The sequence below is a fragment of the Orycteropus afer genome, unplaced genomic scaffold (assembly GCF_000298275.1).
Source record: "Orycteropus afer afer isolate SDZICR_OR568_19922 unplaced genomic scaffold, OryAfe1.0 scaffold00679, whole genome shotgun sequence".
NCBI lineage: Eukaryota > Metazoa > Chordata > Mammalia > Tubulidentata > Orycteropodidae > Orycteropus > Orycteropus afer.
The window spans coordinates 676,234-694,041 of NW_006922266.1; the positions used below are offsets into that span (position 1 = coordinate 676,234).

The window sequence follows — 17,808 nt, forward strand, 5'->3', positions numbered from 1 at the left end:
ATATATATATATATATATATATATATATATGTAAGCCTTGCTAGTTTTTCTTTCTCTAGAGGACCCTAGAGCCTAACACACCTGACTCGTTCCAGATCCTCAGTTGTACGCTGTTACTCCAGTAAAGGACCCCCCAACTGTGAGTGTGCTCTGTGACTTCTGGGTGTCCACTGTAAGAAATTATCAATTATTCAGAGAAGTAGAGAGTACCGTGGGAGGGGCAAGTGGGGTCAGCATTGGTAAAAGGTTGGAGAAAGGAAATCTGTCTGACTTCCACTTCATAGGAATCAGCCTTGGGTTAATGTTGATCTTGATTCCCTCTCCTCATCCTTTATGAAGTCACATGGGGAGGTCGCAAGTCTTCACCATGTCATTTTTCCATCCTGTTTTCATATCTGTCCTCTTTTATACAATACCACCCCCAGGGGATTAGGATGATTACTGACTCTATTCCAGGATGACCTCATGAATTTTAACTGACCACATCTGTAAAGAGAAAGTCCATTTCCCCAAACAAGTCCACGTTCACTGTTGCAGGGCTTAGGATTTCCCCTTATCTTTTTAGAGAACAGGATTCAATTCATATCACTTGTCAAAGGAACCAGAGAGCTCCTTGTGGTGCTGGTGGTGGTGGTGAGGGTTATGTGCTGTCACATCGGTTCTGACTCAGAATGACCCATGGACTCACTGTAGGATGAAATACTGCCCATTCCTGTAGGCATGTATGAGGCCATTGTTGTAGCCACAGTGTCAACCATCTCAGTGAGGGTCTTCCTAGTTTTCATTGATCTTCTATTTTACCTTGCATGATGTCCTTCTCAAGGGAGTTATCCCCACTGATAACATGTCTAAAGTATGTAAGACAAAGTCTTGCTATCCTCCCTTCTAAGGAGGATTCTGCCTGTAGTTCTTTCAAGACAGATCTGTTCATTCATCAGCTAGCTCATGATCGTGTCAATGTTCTTTACCAGCACCATAATTCAATGGGTCAGTTCTTAAAAGTATTTTCCATTGTCCAGATTTTGCATGCATATGAGGCTATTGAAAATACCACAGTTTAGGTGAAGCCCACCTTAGTCCTCAAAGTGACATCTTTGCTTTTTAACACTTTAAAGAGATCTTTCCAGCAGACTTTCCCATTACAACATGCCCTTTCCTTTCTTGAATGCTGCTTCCATGGGCACTAATTGTGGATCCAAGTAAAATGAAATCCTTGACAACTGCAACATTTCCTCTGTTTATCATCATTCTCTTTATTGTTCCAGTTGTGAGGTTCTTGTTTACTTGATGTGAAGGTGTAATCCATTCCTGAAGGCTGTAATCTGTGATCTTCATCAGTAAGTGCTTCAAGTCTTCACTTTCAGCAGCAAGTTTATGTCATGTCTGTATCATGGTTTCATACTTAGTCTTCCTCCAATCCTAAGGCTGTGCTCTCCTTTATACAGTTCAGCTCCTTGGAGTATTCTCTCTGCATTTCTCAAGATGAAATAATTGAAGGGAAAAATCAAGCCTTAAGTTGCAATATTGAAAGATTCTTTGGGCAAAAAGTTGAAAGATTCAGGAAGCATTCAATCATTCTGGAAAGAATATACAGAGTTGCTGTACTAAGAAAGAATTGGTGAATGTTCACCCATTTCAGGAGGTTTCATATGGTCAATGGTACTGAAGGAAAAAGTCAAGCTTCATGAAGGCACTGGTGAAAAACAAGGCTCTGGTAATTGATGAAATACCAACTGAGATGATCCAACAAACAGATGTAATGCTGGAAGTGCTCACTGAAATTTCCAAGAAATTTGGAAGACAGTTTCCTGGCCAACCCACTGGTAGAAATTCAGATCCATGCCCATTCCAAAGAAAAATGATCCATGTGGATGTGTAAAGTATCAAACAATAGAATTAATATCACACACAACAAAATTCTGATAAAGGAAATTTAAAAATGGCTATAACCATACACTGACAGAGAACTGCCAGAAATCTATGCCAGATTTAGAAAAGGTCATGACATGAGATATAGCATTGCTGATGCAGATGGATCTTGACTAACAATAAAAAATACCTGGGTGCAATGAATGATTTGGTCTGGCTCTTACAGCCATGGTCTTTATGATTGCCATCAGATGACTGGGTGCAACTTCACAAAGGTAAGGTGTGTGTGAGCCGCCAAGGGGGTTGGATACCTTGCTAATGATGGAACTAAGGGACATGGTGCCCTTGCGGGGGTGGACTGTGGAAATAAGGTGCATCATAGAACCCTAATGAGTGGAATGATCAGTTTAGCCATTTTGTTAGGCTTAAAATAAACTATCCCACAGGCAACAATGGGGGATCTCACTCATATCAAGTCAGAGAAGAACCAAGAGTAGAGTGTGTCTATGGACCTGAGATTCCTGCACTGACAAGATGGCAGAAAGCCTGGAAGAAAGATGGTGGCAGCAGAGGTAGCAGAACCAAGAGATTGGCATGAGAGAGACCAACAGGCTTGCCAGCCCATGGAATGAGAAAGCTGAGTCACTTTGGACAGGAGGCTTGCTGGTGGAGTTGGGTGCACCTAGTGCACCTATCTGCCAGAGCAGAGCAGGGGCCAGGCCAAGAGGCCAAAGGCCTCTAGAGACATGCCCCTAGGCATGGCCATGTGAGGCTCTATTGATGGAAGAATTGTGTAAGGAGCATTCGTGATCTTGAATTGTAACCTGCCACATGGAGAAAATTCAAGTTGTCAAAGATTTCATATTAATTGGTTCCACAATCAACACCAATGGAATCAGCATTCAAGGCAACAGTCAATGTATTGCACCTGGCAAATCTGCTGCAAAAGACCTCTTTAAAGTACAGAAGAGCAAAGATGTCTCTGGGAAGACTAAAGGGCGTCTAACCCCAGCCATGGTATTTTCAATCACCTCATATACATGTGAGAGCTGGACAATGAACCAGGAAGACTGGACAAGAGTTGATGCTTTTGAGTTGTGGTGTTGGTGAAGAATACTGAAAGTACCATGGGCTGCCAAGAGAACCAACAAATCTGACCTAGAAGAAGTGCAGCCAGAATACTCCTTGGAAACGACAATGGCCAGACTTCATCTCACTTACTTTGGTCAACTTGTCAGAAGGTACCGTTTCCTGGAGAAGGATATCATGCTTGGTAAAGTGGAGGGTCAGCAAAAAAGGGGAAGGCCCTCAATGAGATGGATTGACACAGTGGAGGCAACAATGGGCTCAGAAATAGAAAGGATTGTAAGGCAGGCATGGGACCGGGCAATGTTTTGGTCTGTTGTACATAAGGTCTCTATGAGTTGGAGCCGGCTTGAAGGCAACTAAAACAACAACAACAACTTCCCTAATATACCTCATAGCGCTGAGTATTGTCTATGAGTTCTGTGTGGCCATTTCAGCAAATAAGCAAACTCAACAGAGAAGCAGAGAGTGTTGTGGACGGGACTGTGGGTGTCAGATTCAGTAGAAAGGATGGAGGGCAGTGGCATGGCTGACATCCACCTCATGATTCAGCCTTGGGCTGATGCCGCAGATGCTGATCCTGTCTCCACCTCATGAAGTTAGAAGAAGGTCAGAGAATGCTGTCCCCATGCCCTTTTTGCAATACCAGAAAGATGTTGACCTGTGTTTTATTGACTGTGGAAAGGCATTTGACTGTGTGGATCATAAAAATTATGGATAACGTTGCACAGAATGGAAATCCCAGAACACTTAATTGTGCTCATTTGAACCTGTACGTGCATGAGAGGCAATTGAAAAAGTGTTTTCCTGGCTGTATCCCAGAGTTCAAGGGGCCATATACTGGATAAAGATAAACCTGGTGACCTGTAGGGTTGGTCGGGTGATGGACAAGTGGATTGCTGCACTACTTGGCTGCCATGAATAAGGTTACTCTGAACATTCTACTACAGCTTTGTTATGGACAGCTTTGCTTCCTGTGTATTACTCAAATGTGTATCTAGGACAATGGAGGATAAACTTATTATTTCTAGGAGCCTTATACACCCCTAAAATACAGAAAGTTTAAAAGAAGCTTCCAGATTAAATTCATTATTGCATTCAACACGTACTTGTTGATATTGCCATATTGTCAGCATCCTGGGCATGGCATGAGCAAGAGAGAGATGGGCTCTGTCCTCTCCAGGCTGCCTGGAAAGGGAGGGAGGGAGGGAGTGGTGGTCAGCGGTGACCACAGTGGCATCAGCCATAGGACATTTGACCCCCTTGAGAGCAGGTCTGAGCCATAGACCTGACCTAGACTAGTTCCAGGACCACCAATGACACTGCATGACACATTTCCCTAGGAGTGATTCTGCAGAAGTTTGTTTAGACCCCACAGCTCTTATTCATGAACTTCCCTGACTCCAAGGCTCCCAAATCAGACCTACTGTCAGAGGGTCATCCATCCTCCACCCTACTGCCTGCAAAGATGGACTATGGAGTAGAATAGGCTGTCCAGAACCCAGAACCTATCACACACCACTCGGGAAAAGGTTCCCAAGGGCCAATTTTTCCCAGACCCCCTACCCCATGCCTCAGGGTCCCAACACCCAGCACTTCTCACTCTACTCCCATTTCCTTCCTGTCTCCTTTGGGACGGAGCCTGCTATCACTGATCCCTGCACTGGAATTCCTGCCCTGTTCATCCTAGGCCTCTTTGTCTAGTTTCTGAACCTCAGTCCCTGATCCTCAGTCTTGCTTCTCTGTAGGATGTGGAGGCCACCACACTGCCCAGCTCACAACATGGTGCTGGAAGATGGGAGAAGGTTCAGAGAACAGGCCATTCCTCCTGGTCTGGCTAGTGGCTGGGAGTGGGTGGTCAGCTCACCAAGGACAAATGACATTGATCACATTGTTTATGGGTCAGCTTTAGGGTACACTCAAAGCATGTGTCTGTCCTGATACACATGTGTATGTGTATGATGTTTTCTCTCTGCAGTGGGCTGAGGAGACAGGCCCAGAGGCCTGGAAAACATGGCTGAGAGTCTTGGCTTGTTTTTGCGTTGCCCCTTTTCCCAGTTTTCCAGACATGCATGTGGTGGCTCAGGCCCAGTGGTTCCCAGGTTCCAGAGGCACATAATTCCCATCTTGGCCAGAGAGGCCCCTCACAAGCTGATCCTGGGACCTGAGTCCCCTCAGTGTGATGCCCCGGGAGAAGAGCCTTCCTCTTGTCCCCTCAATGAAGGTCCCTCCTACACTGGTATCCACTCCTAGCAAAAGATGGAGAAGATGCAGCCCTCTGCTGCATTGGACCCCTCATTCTGCACTCCTCAGCTGCTCCTTGGACTTTCCCTTCTCTGGTCTCACCTGTGTCTTCTTCTGAGCACTCTGATATCATTAACTGTAAGGATCTGCCTTCACCTGCCGCCTCTCCCCTCTTCACTCTAACACAGGGGGTCCTGCTGACTTGCCCAACTCCTCAGTACACACACCTGGGTTGCCTCCTGCCCACTGCCTTCTGACCCCAATCACCTCCTTATTCCTCAGTTCTGGAATATCTCCTGCTCACTCCCACCTCATCCCAATAAATGAGCTGCCCCCTGGTCCCTCCACAGCTTCAGGTCCCTCTTGGACTGGCAGCTGCATCCTTCAGACTTTCTCTCTTCACCTAAGTGGGCTTCTGTCCCCTCCCACCTCCTCAATGGCCCAAACTAGGCTGCCTCCCACCCCTCATTCCCCACATCTTTATTGTAGCCTGGCCACCAGGCTTATTCTTCACAACCATGCTTTCTCCTCACCCAGCCCACGTCCTAACTTCTGACCCCTTCTTCCTCTTCAATTCCTAAGTATGGCATTCAATCAATCCCTCCAGCCTCCCAATTACCCAATTCTAGGCCTTCTCCTGGTCCCCAAACCTTCTCACTGCCCATACTTGACTCTTCCATTCTGTCCACTTCCTTTGTTGGGTGCCTCCTGACTCCACCCACCTCATTCATACCTACTCTTTCACCTGCCTTCCTCACTTCCTCCCCTCCCATATGTGAATTGCCTCCTGACTCCTCTCACCTCCACACTCCCCAAAGCATGACCACCTCCTAACCCCTTCAACCTCTTCATTACTCAGACCTGTGTCTCCCACCCACTTGTTACTCACCCCTAAGGTTTATCATGCTTTCTTCCCATTGCCCATCCCTGGGCCACCTCCTGGCCCTTCCTACCTCTGCACTGCACACACCTGGCCATCCCCCTGACTCTCTCCACCTTCTCACTCTGCAGACCAGTCCACCTTCTCACTTCCCACACCTGGGCTGTCCTTAACTCCCTCCCACTGGGACCTGACCTTTGCCATTCCTCCTTCCCCACATTCGAGCCTTCTTCTATTTCTTTCATTTTCCTCAGTTTCCACACCGAGTCTGAATCCTGGCCAGTCATCCCTCCTCACATCCCACACCTGGGCTCTTTCCTGACTCCTCCTAACTCCTTGCAACCACATCTGGGCTTCTCAGCCTTGCCATCTCCTATCTCCTTCCACCTATGCCTCTACTGACCTATCTCCTCCTACCTCCTCCTTACTCCTGACCCGTGTATGGCCTGGCCCACTCCACACTCACTGCTCACAGGGAACCCTCACTGAACCCTTCTCTTCCATTCCTCCCACATCTATGTCTTCTTGGTGGCCAAGCCTCCTCCTCACTAACCGTTACAGGGCTACCTCCTGACCCTGCCCACATCCCCATTACCACACCTGGTGGTGGAGTCCTAGCCCCTTCCAACCTCTCACTTCACTCATTGGGTCTAACCCTGTCCGCCTCCACACTCACACCAGTGCTGCACCAAGACCACTCCTGACTCCTTGTTACCCACATTTGAGAGTTCACCAGGCCACTCTCACTTCCTCAACTCTCATAGATAGTCTGCCTCTTTTTCCCTTCTAACTCTCACTCCCCATACCTGGACTATGCCCTCACCTTTTCCACCTCCTCCCTCCCCTCCTCTCCCATTATCCTGTTCACAGGCACTCATGCAATGCCTGTCCCCAAATGCTCACAGCAGTACTACTCACATCCATCTAAAGCTGGACACAACTCAGTCGCCCATCAGCAGATGAATGGATGGATAAAGTATGCTCCATCCATACAATGGGACCCCATTAAACCTTAGAAAGAAATAGATACTGATGGCAGCTAAAGCACAGATGAATCTTGAAGACAGTAAACTAAATGAAGGATGCAAGGTGCAAAGGACCAGCTATTTCCCCTTCGAGATCAATATGCAAGGAGATGAATCTGTAGACACTGATTGCCATCACTGATTGCCATGGGTTGGGGGTGGAAACATAGGGACTTCTTTATGGGTACAGGATATCTGTTGCGGTGATGAAAACTTTTGGTAGTGTTATGGGTTCAGTTTAAAATAATAGCCACTATAATGTCCAATTTTGGGTATAAGTTTTATTTAGGCTCGTCAACTGCAGGAAGCTGAAACATGCTCCTATGCTGCAGCATTAAGTCTGATTTTAGGTAGGCTTTATAAAGCCAAAAGGCAAGCAGGGAAGCAAGTGATAATACAGAAGGAGATGCTGCAGTTTCAAGGACTCAGAGTATGTGCTTTACCACAGGCATTCATCTAGGGGTGTTTTAGTTGCTTAATATGCAAAAGTGGGGGGAACCCCTTAACCCACAGGGAGTAGGGGCAAGATGAGATGGTCACTTCAGTGACATAAAATGGAGTTTTAGCAAGATATTTCCAGTTATAGCTGGATATTACAAAAGTAGAGTTACAAAGTGGAGTCACTTCAGCAGCAGACGCTTATAATTTTAGAAAATAATTATGACATTACACAAAGCCACTATGTCATATGCATAGAAACTATTAAGTCAAAACTTTATTGAATTAGACATCTATCAGTTAAAATAGCATAAAGGAAAAAGTGAGTGGGGAGAATATTGAAGAAATACCAAAAAAAGCTCTCACTTAAGTGCTGGAATAACAGTGCGGTTTCTAGGGGACATTCTGCGGAGAAGGAACAGCACGAGGCTCAGCCTGTCGGTCCGGGGCCATATCTGGAGAGGGAGAATATAGTGGTTTACTAAGCCACAACGTTAGGGGAGGAACAGGATGGACATGAGAAGGTGGGTCACAGTTTCCTTCTGGCAGTGTGCATGAGTCTCCAGACCTCCAGTTTGCCCTCCGTCAGGTGGTGGTGATGGAGCTGGTGATGCTGGATCTGGTGCACTAAGGGGCTCTGATGGTGTTTCTGGATCACGATCCACATTACCAAGGTGTCCTCCATTTGCTTCTTGTGGCGGATGATGAACAATGTCCAGCTGTCCAGCTGGCTCTTCACCAGCTTCCAGTAATGGAGCTGCTGATGGTGGATCTGGGGCTCTATAGGGCTCTAATTTTGTTTCAGCATCTGGATCCAAAACACCACAGGGTTCTTCAATCACATCTGGTGGTAGACCAGGAACAATTTCCAGCTCTCCAACTGGCTCTCCATCAGCTTCCAGTGATGGACCTGGTGATGGTGGATTTGTGGCTCTGGGGAGCCCTAATTTTCTTTCAGCATCTGGATCCACATCACCAGAGGGCTCTTAACACACTTCTGGTGATGCAACAGGAAGAATCTCCAGCTCTGCAGCTGGCTCTCTGTCAGCTTCCAGTGATGGAGCTGATCCTGGTGGATCTGGGGCTCTACGGGGCCCTGCTTTTGTTTCAGCATCTGGATCCACATCACCAAAGGGTTCTTGATTCCCTTCTGTTGATGGATGAGGAAGAATTTCCAGCTCTCCAGCTGGGTCTCTGTCAGCATCTAGTGATAGAGCTGGTGATCGTGGATCTGGGGGTCTATGAGACTCTGATTTGGTTTCAGGGTCTGGACCCATATCACCCACAGGGTTCTTGATTCATCTCTGGTGATGGACCAGGAGGAATTTCCAGCTCTCCAGCCGGCTCTCCATCAGCTTCCAGTAATGGAGCTGGTGATGAAGACCTGGAGTTCTACAGGGCTCTGATTTTGTTTCAGAGTCTGGACCCACAGCACCAGCGGGTTCTTTATTCACTTGTGGTGATGGACCAGGAGGAATTTCCAGCTCTCCAGCCGGCTCTCCATCAGCTTCCAGTAATGGAGCTGGTGATGAAGACCTGGAGTTCTACAGGGCTCTGATTTTGTTTCAGAGTCTGGACCCACAGCACCAGCGGGTTCTTTATTCACTTGTGGTGATGGACCAGGAGGAACTCCCAGGTCTCTAGCTGGCTCTCCATCACCTGCAAGTGATGGAGCTGATGATGTTGGATCTGGTGCTTCATGGAATTCCTTATTTGCTGCACTAGCAGGTTGGGGTTCCCCAGCTGATCCCTGAGTTGGTTCTGGAGATGTTGCTGTATCCTGGGCTACTCTTACAATGGGTATTGGTCTTGTCTGTAGAGCTTCAACAAAAGAAAAGTTCAACCACATGAGTGCCTTTCTTCAAGTCTTTCCAAAAATATAAACCCTCCCATTGCCATGATGTGGACCATTTCCCAATATTTCCTCCCAGGTTATCTTCCCATTTTTCACACTTTTAGAGGTTTTAGGTGACTCTGAGCTTTGGGTCAAAACAAGCCTATGGGATCTTTCCTGTGTTGTATCACCCAGGCCCCCATATCACTCAGCAGCAAAGATACACAGTCCTCCTCACCTGCTGGTTCTGCCTCATTCAGCTCCAGGTGATGTAGCAGGCCAAGGAGAAGATGGGCACAGTGCTCCAAGTCTGAGTCAGGCATATTCACATGTAGGTGAGGCAGGGGAAGTGCGGGGACTGATGGAAATCCTCTGGGCAGTCATCTAGGCAGTGGCCCAGAATGAAGGTGATTGCTCTGGGGGTGACTGGGTGTTGAAGAACAAAGTCAGAGGCCTATCCTTTCCACCACACTGCACTTCCTGGGCACCCCTGTAATAGGCTGAGTCCCTCTGTCTGCATACCTCTTCCAGAGCCCACTCCCGTGCCCACCCACTTTAGCTGTCCTGGCAGTGGCAGTCCTGGTCACTGAGGAAGGGCTACAACAGAAACTTGGTGTCTGGGTTCTCTCCACTAAGGTTTGACCAATGGTTCCTTCCTCAGAAGCATGACTTATATTACCATCTGTTGTCTGGCCCATTGCCATAGGGGAGTTAGCACTGGAGGCCAGGAGAGTGTTTCTGCACCTTCACTTCACAGCTGGACTCCCAGGATGCTCCATGAATACATGACCCTAAGGGACACATGGCATCCCCCTGCCCCAGCCTACCCACACTGAGGTACACATGTGGTACACCCTGCTGTAGTCTTCTCACTCTGAGGGACATATGGGGTCTCTCTGCCCAACCTGCCCATGTCTTCAGCTTGTGTGCCTGTGTTCTGCCTAACTTTCTGTGCCCATGAAGATCTCTTCGACCACCAACAGTGTTCCACAAGGGACAGGGAACCATATGCAGCTGATCCTCCACCAATGGGGCTTGGGCTCTTGCAGTAGGTTTCTTCTGACACCACTTGTTTGGGTCCCCATAGGGATGGGGGCACACAGAGATGGGAGGACATTTTAGGTGTACAGATTCTTTCAGGGACCCTTCTGAGTCCCCAGGCTGTCCTCTGCTCCCCGAGATGCAGAGTCTCCACCTGCAGATATCTGAGACTGCTGTCTTGCAGGTGGCACCCCAAGGTCCTCAAGATGTGCAACACCCAAGGTCTCTCAGCCCAAATGAAAACTGAGGTCCCCACAATCCCCACCCCCTGAGGAGACAGGAGCCCCTCCTTTTCCACCCAAAGACCACTCACTCTTTCAGCTGGTCCTGGGGTCTGCTCTCCCCAGCAAAATGAAGGTAGTTGCAGCCATCTGGAGGAGGTGTGGGGGCGTCACCTCTAATGCATTGTGGATGGTGCCTGATCAGTAGGGTGGGACTTGCTGTCGGACTCCCTGACATGGAGGTCCAGGAGGATAGTGTTCCAGTCTGACTCCCTGACTGAAACGGAGGTCCAGGAAAGCAGGGTTTCCCATAGGACTCCCTGACTGAAATGGAGGGCAACATGGGATGGACTTCATGTCTGACTTCGTGACTGAAATGGAGGCCCAGGAGGGTAGGGCTTCCTGTCTGCTTAGTTCATGGCACAATGCAAAGTGTCTAGAACAGTATCTACAGCATTGACAGACAACTGTTGAGTCACCCACTCCACCTGCACCTTCCCCGTTACCTACCAGGCCAGAGACTCCTCTGCTCACCAGGAATCCCCATTCTGGTGACACCAAGTATAGGCTCCCACAAGATGACATCACAACCCCTTTACAAATGGGAAATAGGTTTGTTTAAGGGCATGTGGTCAGGGAGAGGTGAGGCTGAGTTTTCAAGTGAGATAGGAAAACAAGAAAAGGACACATCACAGCCTCTCAGACAGGGTCTTCTGGAGAGCTGGACTTGGGGTGCACACTTCTTATGGTGGGTCCGATGGGACCCCTTCAGTAATCCCAGTGGATTGGTCCTTTAGGGAACAAACCAAAGTTCCGACGGTGAAGCAACATTCCGGACTTACAGTTGGTAGCTGGTGGCAGAGGGTGGGCACTCACCTTTTGAACATCACGTCCAGGACATGCCGGGTGGTGGTGTAACGTCTGAAGGTGCACATAAAGACCTGCATGTAGGCCAAGTCCCCTTCCATGACGGCAGGCACCACGCGATTCACAAGCTTGGCCACCCTGCGTGCCTTGACTCTCTCCTCCACTTCTTGGTCTGAGCCACAGACACACTGGGTTGGGACAAAGGAGGGACATAGGCAGCCTGGTGACACAGCAGGCCAATTGGGAACCCAAGCTCAGACCAGTGACCTGTGGCAGGAGCTGGGACAAGAGTGCCTCCAGCAGAAATCAGGGCTCGGCTTTCCATGCCGAATGTGTGGTGAGGATGTTCAAAAACATGAGGGAGTGGAAGTCATTATGATCACTAATGAATCATGAAATCTTAAAAGAAGAGCAGTAGCCCCTTGAGTCCTTACAAAACACCCCACTGCAGAGATGAGGAAGCAGAGGCTGAGCCAAGTCCAGTGTCTGCTCGAAGACACGCAGTCCTAGCCCAGAACCTCCTAATACCTGGGCTCCATGATGTTCCCTAGATGCTGGTGAGGCCTAGTCTTCTCCTGACTTGGATGTGGGGCATGAGAGAGGGGCTATGGGGATGTCTTGAACAGACACATTCCCCCTCCCCAACTGGAGACAATACACAGAGTAGACACATCCCACGAGATCCCCTCTGAGGGCAAAGCATGACATGGATTGTTCTTTCTGTACATGGAAGGGGCTTAGGTGAAGTCATGGTGGTCCCAGATGCTGCCAAAATTGAGAAACTGGAGATCCCATAGTGGGAGACCAACCTTCACAGGACCAAGGATCTTCCAGACACTCACTTGTGGAGTGAGCATCCAGATGGCTGGTGAAGGACTGAGAGGTGGCTCAGCTGCTCAGGGACACAGCTCAAAGCCACGTGCAAACCTAACAGGTTGGCACCAATGCAAAGGAACCATCACATTAGGACAGGCTGGATGCAGGGACAAGCCACCCTCACAGACTGTTGATGTCATGTGACTGCTATAGCTGTTTGGGAAGGAATCTGAATGTAGGGCCCTAACTTTAATACCTGCATCACATGAGTGGGATCTGGGCTAGGCTGTCAGTGTGGGAGGACAAACATCAGGGTCACTATCATCCCTGCAGAAAGGACAGCAGAAAGGCATGTGTCCAGGGTCAACAGCAATGAAAGGCTCCATCAGTGAGTGTGGTGCAGTGAATGAATTGGTATTGCTATTCTAGCCATAGTCTTTGTAACTACCACCAGAATACAGGGTAATGCAAAAAAAAAAAAAAAAAAAAAACGCATCCACTTTTGTGGAGTCGAATCCGACTCATAGCGCCCCCTCCTTGGGTTTCCGAGGCAGTATCACTACAGAAGTAGATTGAACAACCTTCCTTCTGAGGAGTGGCCAGTGGTTTTGAACCACAAGCCTTCAGGTTAGCAGTCAAATGTCTTAGGCGCTACGCCACCAGAGCTCCTGATTACTGGGTGGGACCATGCAAATACGGCGAGTAGAACTCAGATGGTGGGATTAGTTTTGTCATTCTAGCAGGCTTAAAATGGGCCCTTCTAGAGGCAGAGAGGGGATTTCACTGCCATGAGGAGAGAAGAGCTGAAGGTGAAACAGAGTGTGTCCTTGGACTTGAGATCCCTGCACTGGATCCCCTTGGCAGTCACTCAGCAGAGAGAGACTCTGACCAGAGACAAATGCCTGGCAGAGAGAAAAGCAAAGCAGAGAAGTAATGATTGTCTTTGGAGGGATGGCTGACGTGAGAGCTAGTAAAAAGGCTGGAGGGTGGCAGTAGGTCTGCCTCTTCTGAATAAGCCTTGGGCTGCTGATGGTGACTCTGTTTCCCCCTCGCAAGATTGGAGGAGGTAAGAAGATGTCACCTCCATGTCTTTTTAGCAGTGGGGAATACAGCCTACGTTCTGCAATGTTTCCTTGCAGGCAAGTCAGGACAGTTCCTGATGTGCAAGTGTCCTAGTGATGGTTTTGCTGAGAACACAGATAGCAGACACAGGTATATCATAGTCTGAACCTTGCATTTTTGGTTAAAAGAAGCTGTGTGACACTGGGAGGACCTATGGAAGGCCAGCCTAGCTGACTGATGTCAGGGAACCAAGGATAGGCATTAAACGCTAACACAGGGGTGAGGTGTAGTAACACATGTGGATGTGACATGGAAACAGGGTAGGAGACTCCTATCTGATCATCCTACAAATAGAGGGAAAGTGTCTTTGCACCTGGTGAGGGAGGAAAGGGCTGTTGAAGCAGGTGTAAATGTTGGTGGGTGGCCAATTCTTTAGGATAAAGACTTGGGGCCCCTGAGAAGGCAAGCCCAGGAGAAAGCATGGGGCTTCCAGGGTGGTGTCTGGCTCGTGGGCCCCCTCTGATCATCTGGGGTCCTTGGGTGGAGATCCTGCCTCCTGCACTCACACAGAGTCTGCACCAGCACTTCCTGGCCCCTATCTTGGGGTGGATAATGCCATCTTTCTCCTCCTTGTGGATCTCCTGAGGGGGACTCTGTGGAAACAAGGCCCAGAAGCAGACCTGGAGGCATCCAGAGCCCCTTTAAACCACCTCCATCCCTCTCTGCCCCTTAGAGGAGCTCACAATTCCTTGTGTCCACCATGGGCTGGGGGACTGCCTGGGCCTGCACTATCCAGCCCCACCCTAATACACTGACCATGCACAAAACTATCATTCCCATATGACTGTAGAACTCAAGGTATAACTGGGACCTCCAGGTAGAGACTATGTGATAAGGGAATTGGGGCAAGGAAACAAAGCAGGTCTCCACCTGTGCCACACAAGCCCATATTCCAATCTGATGGAATAGACCCACCGACCATCCCATTCTAGGTCAGCCCCAGTCCCATGAGCCCAGCACTGGTGATTGATAGTGGGGATGGAACTGGCACAGCTCCCATGCTTGCCAGTTGTTAAGCAGTAGCAGAGCCAATTTCATTATCTTCCTCACCACTTACCTCTCCCAAATCTCCCAGATCCTATGATCCTCCTTCTCTGACCCCACCCACCTCTCCCCCAAATGGACCCTGCCTCCTTCAACAACTTTCAACCTCTTCAGTTCTGTCCTCTCTTCCTTCCAGCTCTCATCACCAGGGAGAAAACCACCTTACCAAGGACAGGGGCTGGCATGGCTTGTAGGCTGGTGTGACATGGGGTAGGGGTGTGGGGCTGCCCAGGTGGGGTCAGAGTTGTGGCCTAGCCCCGGTTGACCTACCAGGACCATTCTGTGTTACTTTCCCGTTCTTTTTCGCAAATAGCCAGAGACTTCGGGGGTGGGAGCTGAGGCCTCGTCTCAACCTCCGTGAAAGGGTCGAATTCCTGGACTTTTCCAGGTTATTTTCCGGAGATGACGAGAAACAACTTGACCACATGCTCATACTTTGAGTGTCTCCACTCACGTGAGCTGGTCTAGGGCCTGTCTCTAGAATGTGGGGCCTGGTTACCAGGATTCCAATTTTATGTACTCTGTTGCCAAGGAAATGAGGTCATATCCTGGGTCACCTGACCTTGGCCTGATTTCAAATCAGAGACCCCAAAGGTTGCACTGGGCTGCTGAATGCTCACTTGTCCCCATGCCATCTCCATAACTGTGCACAGTGACACCTACACAGCCCCACAGAGCCTGGGGATGGTCAGGGTGAACCCAGGACTCCAGCTTTGAGCAATCAGAGCTGAGCTCATACCTCTCAACCAGTTTGAGAACCTGGACACATCTTTGTGTTTCTCAGAGCATCCCCACTCCCCAGGCACACAATGAGGGTCATTCTGACATCCACTTCCTTGGCGTGTCACCAAGTGTTTGAGAGACAACACCTATATAGACTATAATATACGTCGTGTAGCAGACAAAAGGCTCACTAGTGGCTCAGTGGATAAGCACTCAGCTGCTAAGTGAAAGGTTGGAGATTCAAACCCACAGCTTCTCCCTGAGAGAAAGATGTGGCATTTCTTGCCTCCCTGTGCAGTGGGCCATGGCCTGTGCTAGAAGACCCCAGAACCCTGTCCTGAGACAGAGCTGGCTGCATCACCTCTTTTCTTTTATTGGGATCCCTTGGGTCTTCCTCTCTGACCCACAACTCACGTCACCTCTGTCAAATCAATATGTGGGCCAGTTGGTTCTCCCAAATTTTAGGGCCTCTCACTCCCAATGCTAACCCCATGTGAGGAGCTGATCCCTGGCTTAAGAGTCTGAAGATTTCTTCATGCTCTGGACTCTGCCCATCGCTGTGTCCTGTACCATCCCTGCCTCTCTGTTGTACTCAGTTTCCCAGTTTTCACTGAGGGTTTGACAAGTGTCTTGGCTCTCATGTTACTGTAATAGAACTGCCACAAGTCAGTGGCTTTAACAAATAAGAATTTATTATCTTACAGTTGAGGAGGCTAGAAGTCCAAATTCAGAGTGCCAGCAGCTCTCAGGGCTGTGTGAAGGCCCCTTGACCTTTGCCTTCAGCTCTGCCTCTTGTTCCAGGCCCATGGGAGTTGAAGCCTTCTTCTGAGTCACACAGTGACTGGCTGTTGAGGCTCATGAATCCATGATGAGCAGGTAAAATGACACAATCCCAACCTCAGCAAGCAACACAGCAGGACACTGGTTCAAGTCCAGGAACTGGAGATGAAGACTTGGCCAAATGCAGGATCCAGATGTGCTAAAGGCCAAGGATCTTTCTCAAAGCTTCTCCACATATAGTAGAAGCAAGCCACACCCCAAAGACAGCTCCCCTTCTACTGATTAAAATCCCACCCCAGATTCCACCATGGAGTTAATACCCAATCTCATCCTGGGGAATAAATGTATCTAGCTGCCAAGCCACTCAAAACCATGGCCCACCAAGCTATAAAATGTACCCTAACTACAAAATGGCACTCCTTGTCAACTTACCACCAGTATAGATCTCCTTCAATGGGTGGCTCGATTCTCCTAATCCATCTGAGTGGTGACCTCATCCCCTTGGCCTAGCACACCCCAAACTTCTGCCTCTTGGTCATGTCGGTCTCGCCCACTCACTTCTGGGCAGTACATATGGCCCTATCCCATTGGCACTCGTGTAGAGCATTCCCACACTCCAGAACCGAGTTGGTGAAGATCTAGCTTTTTGAAACCTAGGAGGCTGTGGTGATTCCACCTTGTGAAACTCCAGTGACCACAGTACTATCCTTTGCGATGGAGGCAGCTCAGATTCCCATTTCCTTGTTGTCTTGAGAAAGCCACCCACAGCCTCTGCCTTGTTCCAGCAAGTATTACAGAGCTCTTCAGTTCTACTCATTACTGTGCAAAGGCAACCCACTCCACCAGGAAGCCTCCTGCACACAGGCATTCAGCTTTCTCGCTCTATGGGTTGGCAAGCCCACTGCCCTGTCTTGTGCCAGTTTCTCAGCTCTGCTCTTGCCATCTCTCTGCCAGTGTCCCTGCCATAGTCTCAATGCAGGGATCTCAGGTACAAAGACATGCTCCACATTCATGGTCACATTTTTGATCTATTAGAGCAGCACCACATTCCTCTGGACCAAATTTTGTCTTGGTTCTCTTGTGCTTGGTATAACAGAAATAATACAAGTAGATGGCTTTAACAAACTGGAATTTATTCTACAGTTCAAGAGACTAAAAACCCAAATTCAGAATGTTGGCTCTTGGGGATGGGTAAAAGCCTTCTGACTTTAGGCTTCAGCTTTACCTCTTATTCCAGGCTCACTGAAGCCGAAGGCTTCTTCTGACTCATGCAGTTACTGGTTGTTGAGGCTGAAAAATCCACGATGGGCAGGTAAAATGGCATAATCCCAAGATCATCAGGAAACACAGCAGGTACAAGTCCAACAATAGTCCTAGGACCTACAGTCAACACAACAGGTCACTGGTTCAAGTCCAGGAATTGGAGATGAAGACCATGTCAAATGCAGGACCCAGATATGCCAAAAAGCTAGGAACTCTTCTCAAAGCTTCCCTATAAACAGTGGAATCAGGCCACACCCTAAAGGCAACTACTTAGCTATTCCAAGCAGATCTACTGTGGCGGTGATAACATTCTCATCATGGGAAATAACTACATCCAACTGCCAAGCACTCAGTTCATGGCCAGCCAAGGAGAAACACAATGTTAACTAGCTCAGCAAGGAACCACTTCAGTGCTTCCTCAGGGAGGATGGAGGCTATGACTCCTACACTGAGGTGGGTGTTCATGGTGCTGGGTACTAGCACTGCATTTGGCATCCTTAGCTTGAGGGAGATGGTTCCTAGGACAGTAAGGCTGAAGTCCATGGCCCAGTGCAT

General features: G+C 48.8%; 1 protein-coding gene across 1 annotated transcript in view; it reads right to left on the minus strand.

The window, feature by feature from the left end:
* The window catches only part of LOC103210960 (N-alpha-acetyltransferase 20-like), a 23,151-nt gene extending 6,622 nt beyond the window's left edge, over nucleotides 1–16,529 (minus strand). The window contains 3 exon segments of the mRNA XM_042783109.1: nucleotides 11,515–11,693; nucleotides 13,950–14,036; nucleotides 16,506–16,529. Of these exon segments, the coding sequence (XP_042639043.1) occupies nucleotides 11,515–11,693; nucleotides 13,950–14,036; nucleotides 16,506–16,529 (290 nt within the window).
* Between the last annotated feature and the right edge of the window lie 1,279 nt (nucleotides 16,530–17,808).